At 39.5% G+C, this 24,012-nt stretch overlaps 1 protein-coding gene across 2 annotated transcripts in view; it reads left to right on the top strand.

The window, feature by feature from the left end:
- RNF11 (ring finger protein 11) overlaps nucleotides 1-24,012 on the top strand; it is a 35,697-nt gene that overhangs the window by 5,892 nt on the left and 5,793 nt on the right. Inside the window, exons 2-3 of one of the 2 annotated variants that reach the window (XM_053392476.1) lie at nucleotides 18,289-18,458; nucleotides 21,428-21,919. In XM_053392476.1, coding sequence (XP_053248451.1) covers nucleotides 18,289-18,458; nucleotides 21,428-21,599 — 342 coding nt within the window. In that variant the 3' untranslated portion in view covers nucleotides 21,600-21,919. Of the gene's footprint in view, nucleotides 1-18,288; nucleotides 18,459-21,427; nucleotides 21,920-24,012 lie in introns of those variants that run through there. The other variant, XM_053392475.1, reaches the window with a different exon arrangement.

The raw sequence follows: 24,012 nt of genomic DNA, 5'->3' as shown, positions 1-24,012 counted from the left end.
GAGTGGGAAATATAAGGCAGGAAGCTGAGTTGTTCTGCTTAAATCAAAGAAGTGTGCCTGACCTGCAAGGTCATATAATATCAGGCTTTGTCATGACCTGCTGTGGTCAAGCCTGTTGGCATTCAGGAACCTGTCTGCCTAGTTTCTTGCTGCTCCCCCTGTTGGCCAGAGTTAGGGCTCGTCACACTTTTTGTGGTGTCCCAGGTACACCTGTGCCTGGAAGCCACAACTATTGCTAGTGTGCTTTGCTGTGCTGCTTGAAATAGTTCTTTGTTGTGGCACAAATGGTGAATCCATTGTTAGAGCTAAGCTTGAAAACTATTAGAGCTATGGAGAAATGTGTTCAGTTGCTGTTGCAGACACTTTAATTTTGGCAAATATATGAAAGTTGAATACATACTGATAGTTTCAACTTGAATATTTAAATGCTTTCCCTTTAATTGAATGTGTGTGTGTGTGTTTAATCCAACTATATGGTGAATACCTGAAATAGTGTTGCTTTATCAAAATAGACTTTGAGATTGCATTTGACATAATTGATCTGCTGGATCTGGTTCATCTGATACTTAAACACTGGCTCTTAAACATAAGGAGCTTTTAATTAAATAGGCTATAATAACTGAAAACCAGAGTCACCAGTGCATATTTCATTATGAAGGGGATAATGTAGCTCAATCCTGTGCATGTTTCATTCAGGAGTATGTCCTAATTAGTACATTAAGCTAACTCAGTGTCCATGAGCATAAGACTGCAGCCTAAAAAACTGCCATCAATTCCTAGAAAAGCATTGCATATATATGCAGAACAATACTATACATGTTCATTCAGAAGGAAAACTATCAAGTTAAAGGGGTTTACTGCCAGGTAAGTGGGCATATGATTGCACCCATGGTGATGTTTGTTAAGGCATTTCCAGCTGCAAAAAAAATCTAAAGGCTGTATTGATTTATGCAAGTTCTAGAGAGATCAGGTCATGATTTTAAATATTTTTTGTGAGTCTAATTTCTTTCCTGTTCTTGTTACAATACCTTTATGTATTATTCACTGTGTCATAACTAGGCTGTGGCCACCAGTACCAGGCTGACTTTAACAGCAAAAGCACATTCTCCCAAAACATAGAATGCCAAGACTGATTCTTTTGGAGGTGCCATATCCATATTCAGGTTGGACTTGCAAACTTAATGTGTTAGCAAGGGTCTCCCCTAATACTTATATCATTTCCTTTGTGTTTTTATACATACACAAAGCGCTAACTTTTACCTAGCACAATGTCCTGTTCCCAGGTTGGAAGTAGGGGTGAGTGGGACAGTAGAGGAACGCTCACATTTTTCATTCTCTAACAACTATTGTACAAAAGACATGAGGTAAAATACATTGGAAGGACTAAATAGAAAAATCTACAAAGAAGAAAGGTTACCAGAATGGGGTATCCTTGCAGGTGTTCCTATTTATTTGAAAGACTTACATGAGGTAATTCCTTTGAGTGATATAGTAAAACTGCATTCTCCTAATGTGGCAATATGGTGCTGCCGTAACAGAGAAATAGTGCAGTTTGTCTTTCCTCACCAATGAGGTCACAGGCACCATCCAGTAAGTCGCTCTTCACACTTGTGCAACTATCACTTCTTATTGTAATAGACATTCTAGGAACAATACAGTTTGTTCTTGGAAGCACATTATTCTAACCAAGTAACATGGTACAATTTTATTAAATGGTGCTGTGGATGGTGTAACAGCTGGGCCTTCGCTTTAACCCTTTCTGCACTACAATACCCCCCCCCCCTTTGAATGGTGTACATCACTTTGGCTGTACAGTGGTACCTCGGGTTACATACGCTTCAGGTTACAGACTTCGCTAACCCAGAAATAGCGCTTCAGGTTAAGAACTTTGCTTCAGGATGAGAACAGAAATCGCGTGGCAGTGGCGCGGCAGCAGCGGGAGGCCCCATTAGCTAAAGTGGTGCTTCATGTTAAGAACAGTTTCAGGTTAAGAACGAACCTCCGGAATGAATTAAGTATGTAACCAGAGGTACCACTGTAATCCTTTGGTTATAAACCCCATTGTACTCAGTGGACTTGCATCTGAGTAGTTGTTAGTGGGTGAGGTAGGGTAACATTTCAGACAAATGCCATTTGTCTGAGTAAGGCCCATTCAGGGTGATTGTTTCATGAAATTCCTTTTGATCATACTAAATTTATGAACTCTGAGTAGAAGAACCACTGTCATTTAGAAACTAGTTTATTTTATATTTGGCAGTTTATTCAAGCTTTTGTTGTTTCCAGCTCCACTTTTAGCGCTCAACTTTCTGAGGTTTGAAGCTTTCTGATGTCATAAAAGTTCAATTTCTGCAGCTGTTCCAGCTCAATAACTTCATGGCTTAGTAATGGAAAAAGTCACATTCCAGTGAACTTGATTGGACCCAGCATTTATATACATAAAGTTCTCCCTCTCTTGCCAACTGAAAAGAGCATCCCTAAGGGTTCGGGCCTGTTCTTAGAGGGAGGTTAGAGAGCCTTATGTAAAACTGCCCTTACCCATTCATAATGTTCAGAGAATTGTAGTCATAAAGTATATCTGTTAAATGCCAGATGTGTATGTGTGAGACTGTATGGTAGATTTCAATAGGAAAAATTTAAAAATAAAGATGAAATAGTGGGAACTTATTAGCCACCTTTGTTTTTATATAGGATTTACTTTTTTTAGTGTATTTGTGCAATGTTGGGGCATCTCACTTGGATGCCACAAAGTAGGTTAATGGGACAAATCAAGCCAATCAGTTATGTTAAAGTAAGCTGCTGCTGCTTTTTAGGGGGAAAAGCCCCTCCCATTATTTTTCAAGGCAGACTTTCAAAATCCTGATTCAGTATTGTTCTCTTGTTAATTATATGCTCTTTGCTCATGCTCTATTTACACTGAAGATCTATAGCAGTTCTTCAGGAGTAGTTTATTTATTCTAAATATTTATATCACTTTTTACTTCAAAATTTTAGGGCTCTAGAAATCTGGATGTCGCTGGACTACAATTACCATCATCCCTGGCCATTGGCCACGGTGGCTGGGGCTGATGGGAATTGTAGTTCAGCAATATCTGGAGGGCCAACAGCTCCCAACCCCTGCAGTAATCCCATCAAGAGGTTACCATGAGAAAGTTCCATTATTTCTTGTGTCCTGAACAGTACTGGATGTGAGTGAATATGAGTGAATAACCATTTAACAAGCTGGTTTTTTGTCTGTATTCTCTTTTATCACCCTGCCAGCTGGTGAGGAGAATCTTGCCATTCCTCTGCTTTCCTAGATTTATGATTGGGTTCAGAGGTGTGACAAGATTCCTCACTACTCCGCAGGACAATACAAATGACAATACAACAGCTGGACAGCTAAGTTGGTTAGAGTGTGGTGCTGATAATGCCAAGGTTTAAGGTTTGATCCCCGTAAGGGATAGCTGCATATTCCTGCATTGCAGGGAGTTGGACTAGATAATCCTCAGGGTCCCTTTCAAATTATGATTCTATGACCAGCTTATAAAGTGGTTACATGCACACCTCGGTAGATTATCACTTGCCTAATGGTTGTCTTGGTTCACCCTCTGTATGAGATAGAAGTGGGCAAGCTCTTTCTGGCTTCTTCATAGGAAGAGGGATTTTCAGTTCCTTCAGGGTTCCACTCCTCCCTTAGCTGCAAGTCAGCTCTTTTGACTGTTCTCACACTTTCACTGTGTGGTATGACATTGGCAGTAAATACAAGCTTTCCAGTAACCATGTGCTGGAAAAGGACATTACTTTTGGAGTATGATCCTGAAAGGTAAAAATACTAATATTTGAAATTGTTTTTATTTATAATATTTATATAAACGTAAAAGGACCCCTGACCATTAGGTGCAGTCATGGCCGACTCTGGGGTTGCGGCGCTCATCTCGCTTTATTGGCCGTGGGAGCCGGCGTATAGCTTCTAGATCATGTGGCCAGCATGACTAAGCCGCTTCTGGCGAACCAGAGCAGCGCACGGAAACGCTGTTTACCTTCCCACTGGAGCGGTGCCTATTTATCTACTTGCACTTAGACGTGCTTTCGAACTGCTAGGTTGGCAGGAGCAGGGACCGAGCAACGGGAGCTCACCCCGTCACGGGGATTCGAACCGCTGACCTTCTGATCGGCAAGTCCTAGGCTGTGTGGTTTAACCCACAGCACCACCCGCGTCCCTATTTATATACTCACCAATAATTAAGCATCTCTGGGCAGTTTACAGTAAGTGTGTCATCAGGTCTTCATACGTTGGTGAAAGATTATTTAGAGGGTGTTTGCATCTGTTTTGATGTATGTAAGCGGATGATAAACTCACGAGACATCGATGGTTACAATAACATCATTCATTTCTGTCATGGGACTCGGCTGTGTTTCCTTCTCTTCTCAAAACTGTCATTTATTACATTAGATTTGTTTCCACAGCAACAGACTTTGGTAAATAGTGGAGTGCTGGAAAGGGTTGGGCTTGGGTGGGGGAGTGGGAGCTTTGCTTTGTTTTCAAAATGCTTAAGTCACATTGTGCTTTTACGATGCTCAGTTTTGCTTTATCACTTATAGAACTTGTGTCTGCTTTCACAGCAAATGATTTATACTGATCAAAAATGTAATTCTATTCTAGGGAAAATACAGCAGAAAATGCTTAATTCTAGCTACAGAGAGCACACTCCTGCTGTATTTGTGCATGGAAGACAGAATGCAGTGACCTCCATGCATGCAGAGAGACATGCCATGTGCCAGGTTTGCACAGTGCCTGTATCTGCATACAGTCCCTGAGGACTCTGGGCATAAAAACTGTGTCATATGATTGCCATTCCAGTATTATTTTAAAAATGAGCTACACCAAACGTCTTACAAACCTAATTTGGTTTGTGGGCTCTTCAGATTTCATTGTCTGTGTCATCACTTACATTCAGAGGTGCTCGAGTGCTTCAGAAAACTTACTTAGTGTCACGCTCATCCCTGTTTATCATAGTGTCAGCATAGCTCAAGGACTAAGAAAACTGTAGAGTTTAGAGTAGTAGTTGTTTTTTTAAGAGAATTTAGCATCCTGGTCCTTACCTCTAACATGTTTAATTGATTTTATGAATTTATATGCTGCCCTTCAATTTGAAAACAGTTCCAGTATTTATTTTCTTTAATAGGGTGATAGCCTGCTTTAAAGCTCTGGTGTCCCAACATACCCAAGGTAAAATGAGTGAAAAACAAAGGTTATTAATGATTTTATTTTGTATGGCTGTTCCAGGTAGAGTTTATTAATCCACTTTGATGCTGAATTGCTGGAAGAAACTGTAATCTACTCAGCTATTCTATCGTAATCTCTTATATAGGGACAATGAATTTACAGCAGAAGTGATACTGTTGTTTGACTGAACTTCAAAAATCTCATTATGTTTCAACAAGATGTATTGGCTGAACTCCAACTTTGGTAGCACAACTGTATTCTGGCTAACTACATTCTCCTTGTAGTTTAATACAGAACAGCTATTCTCAGTCACTCCTCTATTTAAGCTAAGATATCTAAAATGACAAGCTGCCAAATTGCAGGATTGATACTGTGCCAAAATGCCTGCAACAAGATACAGTGGTGCCTCGCAAGACAAAATTAATTCGTTCCGCGAATTTTTTCGTCTAGCGAATTTTTTCGTCACAAAATCCCATAGGAATGCATTGAAAATCAATTAATGCGTTCCTATGGTCAAAAAAAGTCCAAACAAAGCCAAATTTGGTACAACAAGAGTTTATTAAGTGCTCTTTAAAGTCACACATACTGTAAGAGCATTTCAAAATTCAAACCCAGAATTTTTTTTTTTATAAACAGCAGAGTGGCCCAATGGTCACAGAAAATCATAAAAATGCAGAAAAAAACCACAAGCTTCCAGATTCTTGCAAACCCCTCCCCAACTGTTCCCCCAGCCACCCAGCACACAGAAATTCAAATCCAGAATTTTTTTAAAAAAAAACAGCAGAGTGCCCCAATGGTCACAAAAAAATCATAAAAATGCAGAAAAAAACCACACAAGCTTCCAGATTCTTGAAAACCCCTCCCCAACACCAAGTCCTTGAATTCCAAACACCCCAACCCAAAATCCAACCCCCCCCAAAAAAGTTTTAAAAGCTTAACTTACCAAATGGCTGCAAAAGAAGTTTTGGAAAAGCTTCAAAAATCACCAAAGTCTTTAAAAACCTCAAAAAAGGCTACTATGTACACTGCGTTCTATGAGTTGCTCTTCGAAGTCAAGTCGCAACTGTATTAACGGTGTTAAGAAAAAGGAAGCAAACTTGCAAGACGTTTTCGTCTTGCGAAGCAAGCCCATAGGGAAATTCGTCTTGCGAAGCAGCTCAAAAACCGGAAAACCCTTTCGTCTAGCGAGTTTTCCGTCTTGCGAGGCATTCGTCTTGCGGGGCACTACTGTAGTTGACTAAGCCTGTAGTCACCAAACTACATCTTTCAGAGTCATGTTGGAACTACTAGGACTGAGTGTGGGATAAGTGGAACCACAAATCACACAGTTGTGCCATCAGGGAACGATTTTGGGGAAGAAGTCCAGGGTCTCACTCACGATAAATGAACAGGGCTGGCTTACTGCATTTTGAAGTAATACACAGTGCCTGCTAAATGGGGGAGCTGCAATTGACAATAGAGCCAGTGTTGAGCACCCTATGGTATGATTAGTTATTTTGCTGCTTATTAGTGTAAGTTGCCCTGTGCTCCTAAGGAAGAAAGGGCAGGGTAAAAATCTTATAAATAATTAACACATAAATTTGTATAAGATGAACTGGTTTTTGGTTTGGGGATTAATAGCCCCATTATACTCGTTCTCTAGCAGCCATAACATAACAGCATTGTTTGAAATATACTATATAGCTCTCATTGCCAAGATATAGAGCTCTTTTTGTACACACTAGGACACTGACTAGTCTTAACAAGTAGTCCCAAGCCAACAAGCCCCTATATGTATACAAAGAAATTTAAACAGCACCATGTACTCTGTGGTGCAGGATGCTATGTTGTTTAGAAAAACGTGAGCAAAACTTCCCCTTGCATTTCTCTGATCAGTTGGTGCAAACATAGAACAACCATGGAGGGAAGGGCAGCATTTCACACTGGGAAGAGATGGATTGTAAATGTTCCTAAGACTGATTCTTAATATGCAAGCTATGGTTGTAGGGAACCAGCACCACATCTGTGCTAGGCTGAGTAGCCAGCATAGCAATATTGGTATATTGTGTTACTTCTGGGTATTAATGAGTGTGAGGTTTTTAGTACGGTAATTGTCTGTAATGCAATTTCATATTGATTTGTGGTGGTCTGTTTAAATTGTGTCCAATACTTTGTCTTGAAACTGGCATAACACTTTGCATCTTCTGCCTCCAAGCTGATGTCACATAGAGTTTCTTTCATGTTTTATTGCAGGCATGACATGACTTGCTCAAGTTACTTCCATATCACCATTTTTTAATTAGTACAAGTCACTAATTCGTGAACTCGATAACACAGGAATTCTTTTGAGACTTTCTGAATCTATATATGTGTATATACAAGAGTCACAGAACTGACATTTGAGAGTCATCCCATATGTGAAAAATAATACAGGAAGTAACTCTTGGTGGGTGTGTTGTTTTTTTAAAAGAGTAAGAGTGCTCTTTTATTTATTTTTATTATTCATTTCATTTCATTTCTTTATCACATTTCTTTATAAGTTTCAAAATAATACAAAGGAGGCCATGTACAGTATGCACATTTAACACAGCAAAGTTAACAAAAAAAATTAAACATAGCAAAAGAAAACATTACTAAAGGAAGTCAAATAAACTGCACATGTGAAACAGCATAGTTGGCGAGAGAATAAAATATTATCTTAAACATACAACATATATTTCTGCTGTTACTGCCAATAGTGGCTCAGGCTTGATGACCTTGATGACTAAGGCAGCCAGTATTGTCTCTCCAGCAGCCTCAGCCTTTGTAAGTGGAGTCAGTCAGGACCCTGCTTTCCCAGGAGCAGATCTTCCAGGACTCACAGGCAAGATTTATTGACATTACTGCAGTTAATAAATGAAAATCACAAGTCTCTGGTTCATAGGTATGGTGGTATTGTGTGTGTTGATCTGTGGCCTAACACATGGGTGATTCTGCAGTATTGTGGAGGTTGGTTTTATTTATTTAGTTTTTATTCCCTCCTGCCCTCTTGATTGCAAGAGAAATGATAAGATTATTCTGCAGGGCTCCGTTGGTGGCCGATTTCTGAGATGCCTTCATTTTTCTAACTGATCTATGGGAAGCATTACATAATACCCTGAGGATCTAACCAGGAACACCCAGCATTAGCTAGATTCTGGACCAGAATGAACAATCAGCTTTTTCAGTTGTTTTATGTTTCCTTTAGATAAAATTCCAGTTAGTGCTTTGGCAATGATATTTTCATAGTGCAGTATTACAGCAGCCTACAATGAGTAATTCAGGCAATAAGGCAGTGGACTAGGAGTCAGCAGACTTGGGTTGTGATTTTAGAACTGCAGTGTCTTTCTTATGTGCATCTTGCCCAACAGTTTTGATGATGATAATTATTTTTTCTTAAACAATCATCCTCCAAAACTCAGTTTCAATAGCTTCATTTCTATGGTACTTTACTAAAATACAGAATTTGGTTAAGTGTATTTAAATGCACTGTGAAGGATGTCAGACTGCATTTATGTTGTTCCTCAGGTGGTACAGCTAGAGAGATACTGGCTAGCATTAAAATATTCTCATGATAATTTTGGTTTACTTGCTAGGAAAAGTAGTGATCATAATTTGATCTCAGCTGTGCTAAACACTATCAAAATATAGGAGTGTTCATATAAAAAGCACCTTCTTTAACCAATCTACAGCAAACTAAAAATCTAGCATGCATGATATTAAAGGAACGTTGTGTGTATAAATAAACCTTTCTCAAATTTAGCAATATAACGTATTTGTATTTTGGGGGAAATGGTTTTGTTATGTTTTTTGCTAGCTTGCAATTGAGTCTTACTTTCTGAACTCAAAACAGTCGGCTTTCAAACCAGTGGGAGATCAGAGGCTGCGGTAGCCATTCTCCCATCAGAAATGTCATCAGTTCTTATGTTTGATCAAAACCTAAAGTTTGCAGTGAAATGCTATGTTTATTTAGAACCTGAAAAAAGTCCTAATCCACCCAGTTTACAGTATGTTGGTTATATGCTAATATAGCTAGATACTTAACCCTTTGCATACAGCATATTGCTTTGCCCTATAAATACACAAAACAATTCCCATACATTGATCTGATATTCCTTACAACAGCAGTGAAAGGTAGACTGGTCTTATATTTGAACCAGGAATTTCACAGTTCATGTTATTAACCATCCAAGCAGTTAAGAAAATATTTTCTTGAACATAGACAATCTGTGTTTTTAGAGTTGGCATCTCTCTGTCTCCGCAGACAATGGAAGAATGTCCCTTTGCGGGTGAAGTCAAACCATTGGAGAGTTACACAGCACCTGTTTTGGCTCTAGAGACATGTTTTGTTGCAGCTGGGGCAGATGAAGGTGTCCGGTTGTGCTGATGCAGGTGTACAATGGCTTTCCTTCTTTCTGCTCTCCTCTCAGCAGTCATTCCTCCTTTGGTCACTGCAATGGATACACAACCTGATTATCTGTCTCCAGGCACAGCTTTTTTAAAAAAATAAAAAATACCAGTGACCAGGTTTTTTGGAAGTTTTTTTTAAAAAGTATTATCAACCACCTGAGTGAATATACTTCTTTCTTGCATGTGTCCTTAGTGCAAACATATATTCTGTATTAGAAGTGGTTGAGCTCTGAATGAGATCACTCTTGGACTAGTGCCCTGGAAACTGAAAATGCACAGTCACAGCAGGGATAAGCTTTGGGTTATCACAAAAAGGAATATAGTACAGTGGTACCTCGGGTTAAGAACTTAATTCATTCTGGAGGTCTGTTCTTAACCTGAAACTGTTCTTAACCTGAAGCACCACTTTAGCTAATGGGGCCTCCTGCTGCCACCACGCCGCCGGAGCACAATTTCTGTTCTCATCCTGAAGCAAAGTTCTTAACCCGAGATACTATTTCTGGGTTAGCGGAGTCTGTAACCTGAAGCATATGTAACCCGAGGTACCACTGTACATGCTGCCCATATCAGATACATTAGTGTAAACACATTTTATTCAACATACAAAGTGCTTTTTGGTTGCTGTTCAGCTGTTGCAATAAGCAAAACAAAAAAACAATTTTTGTAAGCTGTATGGTAAAATTGGAGTGTCTACTTCTCTCATCCGTGAGGGAAATTGTTATTGTAATTTGAGAGAAACATTTTACATCTTTGGATTAGGGGATAAACTAGGGCACCTTGGTTGTGCCGAAAAGGGAATTTCAGCAGGAGTAACTTGCATGACTGCTGCTAAAGGTGCAGAAAGCCCTCCCTCTTTTACATCTGGACAGTCCACTTTGGAGCCTTACCAATTAACAAGGTAATTGCTTTAATCAAGCAAGGAGTGGGGGGTTTTTTGTATCTACTTTACTCTGTTTCTAGCAAACTAAAATGAACTCAATATGCCATGTTTTAGGGTAAATGGGGTCCATTTTGTGTAGCACCATACCACACCATTCATTTGTCTTGTTTGGTCATTGATCCTCATAGAATGGATGGTGTCTTAGTTGCTGTTGCTGAGTCCCTCCAAGTAGGGGGCTCTGGTTATTTTAACAATAGAAGTGTCAGCTCCAGATCTTGTTGCCATGGCCAGAGAGAGATGAGAGATTATACAAGCCTAAGGCTTATTCCAGTTTGTGCACATAATGCTAAACAATAGTAGTGTTGCAGCCAAAAAAGCCCCACCAAGATATCTAGCCAATTTTAAAAGGGAAGAACTTGGAGGTTTGGTCTTACACACAAAACACTTAAGTAACTTTCACCTCCATCTTGGACAGAAGTTGGGTGATCTGGTTTAAATAAGAAACAGCAGAATTTTCCACAGGCACACATATCAGATGGTAACTCCTACAGTGTATAAAATAGTCCCAAGAACAAGGATGGAAATATTTGGACTAGGTTGGTGCTGAGAGTGAATTGTGTATGGATGTTGCCTGATTCCAAGTCAGAATATTTATCTAGTGAGCCAGTACTGCCTACTCTGACTGCAACTTTCTAGGGTCTCAGGCAAAGATCTTTCTACCTGCATATTTCAGTTGGATATGACAGATTGATCCTGGGAGCTTCTGCTTCCAAGGTATGTGCTCTATCATTTAAGCTATGGCCTCTCTCCAAATGTGATCCCTCACACATGGTTCCCTATTTATGTAGAAAGGCATTAATCTGCCAGAAATGCCCATCTGTTGATTAAGGTTAAATGAGTATGAGACATATGGCCAACCAGCATGGAGATGCTCAGTCTGTAAAAATCCTAGGGATCGTATATATGCTCCTCAAACAGAAACAATTTTCACATTAAAGTGAATTTGTAGGAAACACAAATGGCAACATTTCTAAACTATCAACTGTTGTGGGGACATACTGTACATAGATATTATATGCTATTTCCCTGACTGCAATCTCCAAAAACAAGGAATTCCTGCCAACTCTGTTCTGAAGGGATGTAAGGGAGGGATTTGTTCATTTCACTGATTCTTTACTTTAAATTTGTGCGGTTTGTATATATTGATTCTGTTTGTGCATCCCCAGTATCATCCAAAGAAGCTGATAAACTGTTGGTTGTAGAGCAACTTTGCAGAAATGTTGAAATAATATACTTTTCTGTTCTGAAAGTAGTCTGATCATCAAGCCAGTTTTAAAAAAATGCATACTGTAAAGAAGGGAGTGAAATCATGGATCAAATCCAGGCTTTCTTGGAAAGATCCAGGCTTTCTAGAAATCAACTTTCTAGATCCATTTCAAATGGGCTTAGGTCCGGTTTTGGCACAGGAACTGCTTTGATGACCCTGTATGATGATATCTATTGAGAGAGACAGGGAAATGTAGCAATGTTAATTCTCCTTGACCTCACAGCAGCTTTTGACACCATCAAAGCAGTTATTGGGTTTTTCCAAGCCAATTTGTTCTAGAGACCCTGAATCAAGGTTGGCTAACTCTGTGATCCTCCAGATGTTGTTAGACTTCAACTCCCATTAGCCCAACCACTGATCAGCAATGATGGGAATTACAGCCCAACAACACCTGAATGTTCATAGGTTGGCCACTCTTGTCCCATGTTATGATACTTCGAAGGTAGATTTTATGCTTAGTAAGAGAGTTGTATTTGTATCTGAGGTTTCAGATATAGTTCTGTAAAAGTGAAAGCTGATGATTAAATCTAAACAGTCAAGGAAGTAATGCCCTTCTGATATATTGCTTACAGGGTAACTGCAGTGGTTCCGTTCCTGCTTTTTGTTGTTGCATGCATACTTCTGCAGCGTGGTAGCATCTATCAAAACACTGGAATAGTCTGGGTGCCATTCTACTTAGGAAGCTGTTTATGTGAGGCAACTTTCTACACAGTTTAGCCAATTTTAACAATGTTGGCATAACCCTCACTCTTCACTTAAGTAGCTTCCAATGTGGAATGAGTTACTGGTTCCATTTCTCATAGTTACCATGTCACGAATATGGAGAAACAGCCTGTGGCCTGATTCATGTGCTACTTCGGCTGTTTGATTTGGCTTGTTCTCTCCTGCCTGAAGTGACACAATCACTGGCTGATGGCAGAGTTGGGGGGTGGGTGGAGGAGAGGAACAAGCAAACAGCAGTAGTAAATAAACTATTAAGGAAGGAAATACTTTCTCCCGTCTACAGGGTAAAATGATGCCACTCTATCCCATTGGCTTCGTGGTAAAGCCAGTCCTGCCAGGCAGTGTTTAATTTGGCTGCTTTGCACAATATTTTGTATTGCCCAGGCAAGGCTGTTGTTAACAGGAATGGTTTCTTCAGTCCAAGAAGCAATTTCTGTAAATCTACAGTTAATATGCAAGGCAGGTGGAAGCATGAACAGACTTCCACAGAAAGGCTGCTGGGATTTGGAAGGAAGCAGGGATTAAGCGGGGGCCACATCCATTGTTGTAGTATTGTTCATTGCCCCTTGGAAATGAGTTATTTTTGCCGCTTTCTCCAGACAAATGCTTTTGACTTCCAGACCAGGCTGTGCAACCTTTCTGCTGTCCTCGGCAAACACAGCACTTTCTCAATTTGCAGTGCTTAAAATTAACATTTTTTTCTAGTGTGTAAATCGTGACTTATTGGATTTTCAGGAGTAGCTCCTGATAACAATGAATTTTATGTAGACCCTTCCCTTCTTCCACTTCAAAACAAAACAACTTTCTAAGGATGCATTCAGACCAGCACTTCTGTTTATGCAACTGCTTCTGATACTCCACACCACATCCTGTGAATCTTATCGCTGTTTGCACTCTGTTTCCTGAATTTTTTATTCTCACAAAAGCTTGTACCTCATTAAAGAGGTACAAGCTGGGGTTGTCCATGTGAAGCACCTTGGAGATTTGGATCTGAACTATACTGCTGCATGTTCTTTTCCAATGAGGCTGAATATGGGACTTTTGCCAGATAAAATGAAATTTATCACACCTGGTAGGGACAGGAACCAAGTGAAGAGCAGCACTGATGAGCCACTAAACTCATCAGGCTGAACTGTACCCTAAGACATTATCCTGGAATGAGGGAGCATGCTGTGCAATAATTGAAGTGCAGAAATCAGTTGCTTGTAACAAGGAGCTTTATGCTTCATTAAAATAATTATTATTTCTTGCTCTTCACTTAATTCTTTTTTGCCAGTTTCTAGAATTTTCATTGGATGGATGAATTGTCTTGGGGTAGTTTATATTTTTTAAAATGCAGAAATTTAATGAAGTTTATTGTAGTTGTATGTTGGGAAAGATTGAGGGCACAAGGAGAAGGGGACGACAGAGGACGAGATGGTTGGACAGTGTTCTCGAAGCTATGAACATGAGTTTGACCAAGCTGCGGAAGGCAGGAGTGCCTGGTGTGCTCTGGTCCATGGGGTCACGAAGAGTCAGACATGACTAAACGACTAAACAACAACAAATGCGTTCAGCATTCAGCAATACAAACAAAATAGATTTTACCATTTTTACCTTTTAAAGATTAGCTATGAGTTTAGTTTCTAGGAAGAGAAAAAAAGTATACAGTCTCGAAACATGGAAAGAATCATAATTATGTAAATAACACAGATAACTATCAACATAGAAATTTATTTGTGGCTTGGTGGTTTAGTGCAGGACCCTGTGTGAATCCAGCCACACATTTGAGATCAACAGACGTCCTCTTGCACATCCCTTTGCTTTTTGGGGTAGGGAAGTTATGCGTGGTCAGGTATTTTCAGTAGTGGCACCTGCATTACTTGGTTTCCTCTATCACTTAGCAGAAACCCCTTAGATATTTTTTATATATAGTGGTATATAATATTTTATAAATAAATATGGGACAGAAGGTAAAGAAGGTAATGCTGTTTGAGCACAGCAGCTTACGTAGGTTGATGTCTTCCTGCTTTTTTCTGAGTTTTGTTGCTTTTTTAGCCAATGCTGTAGCAGAATGCTGTTTATTGCATTCCAATTTATGTTTTATTGGTTTGTGGATTTTTAGAGGATTGCAAACTGCTCTTAGGACTGTTATGATTGAAGGTGCAGGATGAAAGCTATTTAATAAAATAACTTTAGTCACATATAATATTGTAAGTTATAAATGGTAATTTACTGGAAAATGCAGTAAGATTAGAGTTCAAAGCAGAGCCCTCAAAGTAATCTGTGAAGCTGGTATATCTGATTTATAGGCGAACTCAGTCTGAGGGTCCTCTTGTGGACCCCAGCCCCCTGAGGTCAGTCAGGTGGCAGCCAAAGGGGGCCCTTTCCTTGGAACTTTCTAAGCATGTTTGCTAGGTACCACCTTTGTTGTTTTTAAGTGCCAGAATGTCCTGTTCCCTCACACTTCATCTGCTTGTTTATTGCTGTGGTTTGCCGTTCTTTAAAGATCATGTTATAAGCAATCTTTTTTTGTGGCTGCATTTATTGTGGCTAGGGGCCTCAAAAGCCAGCAGTGGTCTGGGCCTCCCCAGGCCTCTATTCAACCATCAACATTAGGTGGTTAGGGTTATGCTCAGTTATGAAAATTGTAGAAAAAAGCTCTCAAATTACAGTCTTTTATTTATAGTAGGCAGCAGCCACCCTAAGGAACTAGATTTGGGTAAACAAAAGAAGGTAAAACAATAAATCTTTCTAAAAATCAAAATTGGTATTTGGGTTTTCTTTGGTATAATATTGTACATCAATATGCCCAGGAAAATGTTTTTGTAATCATGATGTTTTTAATGGTGGGGGTAAGAAAAATGACTACCCTTCAATTTTTATAAAGTTCACTATACAGTTTTTGTTTGTTTGTTTTTTTGCTATATCCCTATCCTGTCTTGCTCTGCTACATACCTAGCCTCCACAACAGACCCCAAGAGTGGTATGTTTCAGGGCAAACTCCCTTCTAGTTTGTTTCCAGGTGTCAAGATTAGGCTCTTTCTGTCTTCTTGGCTATGCTTTTGTGTTTTGATAGAATATACTTTCTTTCAATTTTAGTTACTGCATACAAGGGTTCAAGCTCATATATGTCTTACAGGAGTAAAAAACAGAATTCTATTCTCTGTTGTGGTCTAGAAGCTCCAATTCTAAATAACTGAAGCAGCTCAATGGGCCACAATCCAGCCTAGAATGGTCTCCTTGAGCCACAAATTTTGAGCACACCAAAGTTAGTGCTATGATTTGTAACAGTCTGACAACCAGGATACCTATTTTTAACTAGTATTTGTGGCACAGCACAATATCTGTTGGACAGACAACACACTTGAACAGCAATTAGAATATTTTCTGATTTTTTAATATAAATCATGTTGAATATTGTATCAATTTATTAAATGGAATAAAGTAATCTTCAGATTATCTTTATCCAAGGATTAGTAGTTTCCCAGCTACCACTGACCTCTTTTCAAAGTATTATAATATCATTATTAATGGTTATACTGGCTGGGGCTGATGGGAATTGTAGTCCAAAAATCCAGGAGAGCACCTGGCTGTGGATGGCTGAACTAGCCACTTGAAGAGTCTTTATTATTTTTCATAATTTAACCTCTTTCTTAACACTAGAAAACTTAACATTAACTATGCATGCTATGAAGTTTGCTCTGTATCAACTTTCCCCCATACCACACATAATTGCATATACCTCTATCATTTCTCTTCCTGCACCCTTTACTCACTTTCCCTACTAAAGCAACATGTTTAACATAACCTTTCCTCTCCAGCCCCCAAAACATTTTGGTTCTCAATTTAGCGCTTTTTTCAGGTCAATGATATCCTTTTTTTAGGTATGGCAAGCAGAACTTGAACATAGTATTTGTATAATGGTAGTATTATGATATAAGCAATTTTATTTTCAATCCCTTTCTTTCATGGGATTCTAATTTTCATAGCTGCTGCACACTGGGTTAGCATTTTCATTGATCTAGTTCCCCTAAGCCCAATATCTCTTTCCTAGTCAGTTGCCAATTAGCATAATTGTGGTTTTGTTTTTTTACCTTATCATGTGTTACTTTATACTTGCCCCCCCCCCATGTAAATTCTTACATAGAATCCACATTTGCCATTTAATGCCATTGCATCCAGGATTGTAGATAAGGTCTCCCCTTAACCACAACCGGTAACCCCAAAACATGGTTAAGGAGGAGAGCTCTTATCACAGTTGTGGGTCTGTACAACATGCTAAGCCAAAGCTTGGCTTGGCTGGGCTGCCACCCATCTATCACCTAAAAAGACCAGGGAGGAGCAAAATCTACTCCTCGCAAACCAGCATGTTTGCACTAAGCCATGGTTTGGCTTAGTGTGACATGCAAATATGGCTGACATGCTGCAAAATGCACAGACCTGCTCCCATTGCATCCAGTTTCACCTTATTATTGAATATTGCTGTTCTTTTATTTGTTTTCTTATTTGCAAAAAGGGATGGAAGATACTCAATAGTTACACCCCTGTGAAATAACATACACTAATTGTCCAAGGATAAACAAGGCCTTCTGGATGATAAATGAAGGGCACAAAGAAAAGTGGGATGGGGAAGTCTCCATTTTACAGTCCGTAAGCGCCTTCTGCTGAAGATTAACAGATGTCCATCTGGCAGCTCTCATGTATCCATTTGTTCATAGCTTTTTTGGGGGGGGCGTCGGGGATTAAGTGAAACTAGGAATCCCTTCCATTAGTAATTGGTCTTTAAAAAAATCACTGCATGGTAACCTGCCATTTACATAAAGCATAAATACCTGTGGGAAGAGGGGTGAATCAAAGGGGAGCCTTTTACAGGAACTGTTCTGAGGAGTTGGCTGTTCGGTATAGAAGATGCTGAGTGTTATATGTGTGCTAATGCAGTGTGTTCAGATAGATTATGTGATTATTCACAGTGTGCATACATACTGGGTATGAATGGAAGAAAACCAAAAAGGCAGCCCACAGTGAGTCAGCTAAAAATCATAATTGCACAGAGGGTGCATTTTATCCTTGCCCACGTGCAGCTCTTCTGTTGCTTTGTGGCAACACAGTTGTCTCTCAACACTGAAACTACATTGATGTGGTTGTGCAAATGACCCCGTACCTGTGATTGTTGAGAAGGCACATCTTAGCCGGGTGATGTAGCTGCACTAACACCACACAAAAAGGAGTATGTATTTGAGATATTGCTACAATAAATGTGCCTGGAGATTTTATAGAGACTTTCACTTAAACTTTTAAAATGTGTGTGTATGTGGTGTTTTTTCCATTTAAATAGAACTAGTTGTATTGTCTGGGCACAAGGGTATTCAAAAACCTTCAGTATTGCAGATGTTTGAGTGTTCTGTTACTTTTCATTTCTATGAAGCTAACTTACAACATCAAGTTACTGTTTGCTTTAAGCAGATGATGAGATTGATGTCAAGGAATAGTTAAAATATATAATTTTCTCTGTATTGGCAGGCCATATGCTCATCAGTTAGCCAGCCTGCAAGCATAATTTTCCAATTCTCATGTCATACTTATGCATTTGTTTTAACTAATCCATAGGCAACTAATGGAAACAAAAGTCAAATTGTTACACACATTTCCTCCCAGAAAGAAAGAGGTTTAAATTTCCATATACTGTGAAGTCCATTTCTATCATTAATTTAAAACTGACAAAGCAAATGCATTTTTTTTTCATTTTCTTTCTTTTAATTTTAGGAACAGGTTCCAGTTCCAGTTTACCATCCAACTCCCAGCCAGACCCGCCTAGCAACCCAGCTTACCGAAGAGGAACAAATTAGGATAGCACAGCGAATAGGCCTTATACAGCACCTGCCGAAAGGAGTCTATGATCCAGGAAGAGATGGTTCTGAGAAAAAGATCAGAGAGTAAGTGCCATTTTTTGTGGTAACATCACTTATGTACCGTATTTTTCGCCCCATAGGATGCACCGGCCCATAGGATGCACCTAGTTTTTTTGGGGGGAAATAAAGAAAAAAAAATTTATTTCCCCCCCCAGGTGTGGGGCTGGGGCGGGGCTGGGGTGGGGGCTCTCCCACGGCTCACGGAGGACTGCGCGAAACCTGAAGCTTGGGGCGTGCTGAGCTCAGCGCGCCCCCAAGCTTCTGGGTGCAGGCAAGCTCTCCGCTAGCCGTGGGAGAGCTGCGTCTCCCACGGCTAGCAGATAGCTTTCTGAAGCCTGGAGAGAGAGAGAGGGGTCGGTGCACACTGACCCCCCTCGCTCTCCAGGCTTCGGCGAAAGCCTGCATTCGCCCCATAGGAAGCACACACATTTCCCCCTCATTTTTGGAGGGGGAAAGTGCGTCCTATAGGGCAAAAAATATGGTAAATACATGAAATAGCTGCACTAAAAGCAATTATCAGTTTTCATCAATGTGTAAGTTGCTTCTCATCAGAATAATTGTTGCAAAGAAGAAATTAGATAATGCAATATGTGAAAACATCAGAAAAATCCACAAAATACGATAGAAGAAAAATCTCATAGATCAGAAAAAGTTAAGCAAATCCACCACAGGCTTTGCTGAATAAGAATTATCTTGCAGTGATAAGGAACCACAAAGATGTAGTTGTTCATGCTACCAGGGGAAGGTTGTGCCACTACTGAAAACACGCATATTCTCAGTCTTCTTCAGAACCTTTTTGACATAGACTGCTTCCAGACAGTAATTTATTGTAGAATTAGTGCTGCTCATGCATGCTAATTTTTTCATGCATTCCACGTGACATTAATGTCAAAACAATCCCAGCCCATACTCCCCTCACTTTATAAACTGGATTTTCACCACCATAGAAAATCATGTAAGTATTATACATCTGCAGCCACTAATGGCGTAGATGCTTGTTAGTGCATTTTTTGGATGAGTGATTTCTTAAATATAAAATGCTGTTTCAATAGGTGACATGTAATTCCAGACCCCTATTTCTGTTTACCCCAAACCTGCACACAAGCTAGCCACCCAGAGAATTTGAGTGTAGCTGTTTTCATCAGTGTTGTAACCTGATGAGGAGGAACACTTGCCTCAGACTGCATATACAATCACTCTTATTTCTTCCTTGCCTAACCACAGAGATCTTGCACAAGACTTCAGTAATTCCCCCCCCCCAACTCCTCCATTTTGCCCACTGTGACATAAGGCTGGCAATATTTGCTCTTGAACACTACTCGGAAATTTGGAGCAATGTGCAACCGAAGCCTTCTGTGCCCCATCTCACACTATTAGATGGTCCCCCCAGCTCTCTTATGTAAAATCTGGATCCAAAACCAGTAACCCTAAACCAGTTGGGTTTGTCATGCTGATTTCTGAGGGGCTCCTGGCGAAGTGGGGTGGTGGGTGGCACATAGCTGTCACAACTGAGTAATGACTGAAGAGGATGGACAACCTAGTGAATACTGTGAGCCAGTCCTCCACACAGAAGTCATGACATCATTTTTGTCTAATTCACAATGGATTAATTAAGAAACTGGGTTGCCCTTTCTGGTTGCAAAAAGATACTCCTAATTAAGTTCCAACATTGCCTGCTGATCATTGAAGGTGGGCCTATAGGGAAGGTCATATCAAGTGAATATAGTAGTAAGTTTGTTTCCAGGAAGACCTCCCTCCCTCTGTTACCAAGAAACTTCATATGGCAACAAGCAGTTTCCCTCCACATGTCTCCTTCACACCTGTACAGCTCAGTGCTCCTAGAAATTGGATATGCTCTTTCCGTAATGGCACTACAAGGCAAACACACTTATAAGAAAAAAAGCCTCATGCTGTGGGTATTTCTAGACTGAATTTGAGTTATATTTTGCTTTCCTTCATGGCTCAAAGCAGCTTGCAAATTTAAGGTATTACCATAGAAAATGATTCCAGAGTAAGCTACAAAAGAGTCACAATAAACTTTGGACCACCAGGGGAAAAATATCAAGAGTTGTATCTAGCATTGCCTGTGCAGAGTTGCCCTCATGTAATGAAGCTTCTTCCCGCCCCGCCCCCCTCAAAATCTCCTGAGCTTCCTCCCACCTTCTGGAGCAGATGGAGGGTGTGAGGAGGCTGCAAGGGAAAGTTCTGTTAGACAAGTAGAAGTCTGCTCTGCTAGTGGAACAAGTGTTTGATATGGCCCCAAATCTACAGGAGGGAAAGACCTTCCTTAGGGCCAACCAAAAGACCACAAAATAGTGGTCAAGTTTCTGAGTTCTGTATAGCATTTCATGATGCTGAATGTTAAGCAGAAAAAGGAGTAAGAAAAAAGTTGGCATGATAATATTGCCATGAAATTTGCAGTTATAACAGCCTTGGAGTTCTGCTGACTTATTTGGATTAGCCTCTGCTAACTGATTTCAGGTTACATCAGTGGTTGCTGGGAAAGAAAATGTCCATGACTGTTAGTGCTATTTTTTGAAAATAAAAGGTCTTGAACTTGTCTCCAACATTAGGCATAACACATGCATGTTCCCTGTGAGATAAAATGTAGAAATAAAAAATAAAAACAAAGTAGTTTTATATTAAAACTATAGATTAATTTTAGGTGCTGCATCAGATATAAGCAAGTGCAGTTTCCGTTCACTTATTCTATTACTTAGCAACTTGTGGATATGAAACCCCTGCAAAAAGTATGGTTTTATAAGCAAACATAGGAATCAATAATAGTAAAACCAAAGAATATTCAAAATTATTTAGGAAAGTTCTACATCTCTAAATTTTAAATGTTAATAAGTTTTGGCTAATCTATTTGTTTTAGCGGACGGGTGCTTCGGCAACAAGCATTTCCCCTTATGTTTTGGTAAGAGGTGGGCAGGTTAATATTTCAGCTGAGTTCAGATTCTCTCCATCTTGTTTCCTTTTTTCCTTTCTAGATGTGTGATCTGTATGATGGACTTTGTTTACGGGGACCCTATCAGATTCCTGCCATGCATGCATATTTACCACCTGGACTGTATAGATGACTGGTTGATGAGATCTTTCACGTGTCCTTCCTGCATGGAGCCAGTTGATGCAGCACTGTTGTCCTCCTACGAGACTAACTGAGCCAGAGCTTCTCTTCTGACCTGTCAAGGAAACCATCCACTTTAAAAGGGTTTGATCCTTTGCCATCTGCCCAAAGAACCAAGGATTAGGAAACGAAATCATGCACAATAAAATCTCATTTCTTAAGAATAAAGAAATATCCTGAATAGCAGACAGAGGGAGGGAGGGAGGGAGGGAGGGAGGGAAGGAAGAAGAAACACATTTATAGACTATAGAAAAAGTAGGAAATTATTTTTATGTAAAGCCTTGATCCAGTGCTTACAAATAGTTGCTCCTTAAGAAAGCCTGTTAGCACACCCATACAGAAGAACTGTGTGGATGCAGCCCACCAGGAAGTTTCCTGTTCAAGCTTCTTTGAGATGAATGACAAGAATACTATTGGGGGGGGGGTGAGTGTGTGTGAGAGAGAGCGTGCGCTAAAAAGGAGAAAGGGATGCTGGAGTATCCTTTGTCCTAAAGAAAACTGCATTTTTTGTTCAGATTGCTTCACAAGTTCCTGCTATTTGGGTCAATGCTCTATTTACAAAAAAAGCTACATTTTATAACACTGGCACAAAAATAGTTTCAAGCTTGTTTGCACAGTTTTTTTATTCATTGGAAATGGAATCCATTTTGCCTTAGGTCTTCTAAAATAGTGTATTCTTATTTTGGGGCTGGCTCTATGCTTGAAAACCAGTTTATTTATAACATGTTATAAAAGTGCTATATTTTGTTTGCAGTTAGGATTATGTGGACTTTGAGAAGATCTCCTAGCTTGTAAGCAAACTTGAGATGCACTTTTTTCTATATGAGACATTTTAATGTGACAATATTAAAAGAAAACCAACACAAACCAGTATTTGCCTTTCTAGTGTTTCCTTTCATCATTTTCTTTCTAAACAGAGTGTAGAATTCAAATACTAAAATTGATCTTACATTTATTAAGTTAAAATGGAGCATGATGAAGACAAGATAAAGATTACCCTGCATCTCAAAAACACAATTTGTTGGGGATGCATTCTTTTTAAAAAATTTCATCTTGGATCATATAAAAAAAATACTGCATCTCTTGTTTTTGTAGTTCTTAGATTCTCAAGACCATACTGTGTCTCGGTCTCTGTGTATTAAGTGTACCTTTGGTATTCTTTTGGTTGGTATAGCAGTCTATCGGCAGATATTAAAATATTCTATATTTTATGTTTTATATGCAAAATTCATATTTGGCAAATAATTACATAAAACTGATCAAGTTAGTGATCCTACGGCTGGTAAGGGCTGTTCCACGTATTTAAATTTATGAAACTAAAAACAAAAGTGATGTACTTGATAGATGCAGTCTTGCAGAGAGGGTAGTTGTAAAAAAAAAATCCACTTAGGATGTGGAGTTTTGTTCTCTTAAAACATTCTTTAATGTGACCTTTATACTTTTGACTTAAAGCCAATATGTTGAAACGTCTTAGTTTAGCATGAGATGCAGGCAATGTATCAAGGACTGTTCTTGATTGTTTTGGCTACATGATTCGAAGAAACTGTATGTAAACAACTACTGCACTGAAGACTATGTCTACAGTATAAGCACTGCAGACTGTAAGCATTCACCTAACAAATTCCATCAGCGGAAGCTGTACACGAGGACTTATGCAACAGGGCTTTCGCCCCTCTCCTCACCCCATGCTTCCTGAAATTGGCTCTGGATGTGTGTCAGGAGACCCCCCAGAACAGCATGCAAGGGGAGGAGAGGGAGGCTTGTTCCATCTGGCAAGCTGAAATGCTTGGGCTGACGGTAAGATCAGAAGAGCACAATGTGGAATTCCTCCCTCAATGCTATAGAATAGAGCAATTACATGTAAAATAATTTCTACAGGATTAGTTGGCAGAATGCAAAAGTATCCACTAACCTGTGGAAGATGCTGTATAAGACACTGTAGACTATTTCCATTCAAATGCCTTCCATATCCATGGTGTGTAGTGGTGTATACACAGCACCTATGCAAGCAGCCTTTCCTATTTGTTTTGTTGGACAAGGCAGACTCGGGCATACTCCAAATTGCCCTTGTAAGTGAAAAGAGCAAAGGCTGGGAGGACTTCAGTGTTTGCATCAGAATCGACATACCTGCAAAAGACTGCTGGATTGGGATGATTGTTAAAGTATAAATGGTGCACTGTTGGAAGAAAGTAACTAGCAGTATACAGTCTTGGGTTGATTTGCATTTATATTGCAAACCTTTTCCAGTTCCCCTCCTTTAATTCAGCTATTCTTAATTACAGGAAGTAAATCTGAGAAAGAAAAATATGAAGTTGTGCAATATTTTCAGTAGTAAATCATACTACCTTTCTTATCATTCCACCTGTTGTTTTCCATATATGTTGATGTCTATCTTGTCAAGTATTATAGCCAGACTTTTCTTCTTTTACCTTGGATTGTTAAATCGAC

This window comes from Podarcis raffonei, chromosome 6, assembly GCF_027172205.1.
Source record: "Podarcis raffonei isolate rPodRaf1 chromosome 6, rPodRaf1.pri, whole genome shotgun sequence".
NCBI lineage: Eukaryota > Metazoa > Chordata > Lepidosauria > Squamata > Lacertidae > Podarcis > Podarcis raffonei.
The sequence above is the reverse complement of the archived record's forward strand: the minus strand, read 5'-3'. Positions and strand labels throughout refer to the sequence as shown.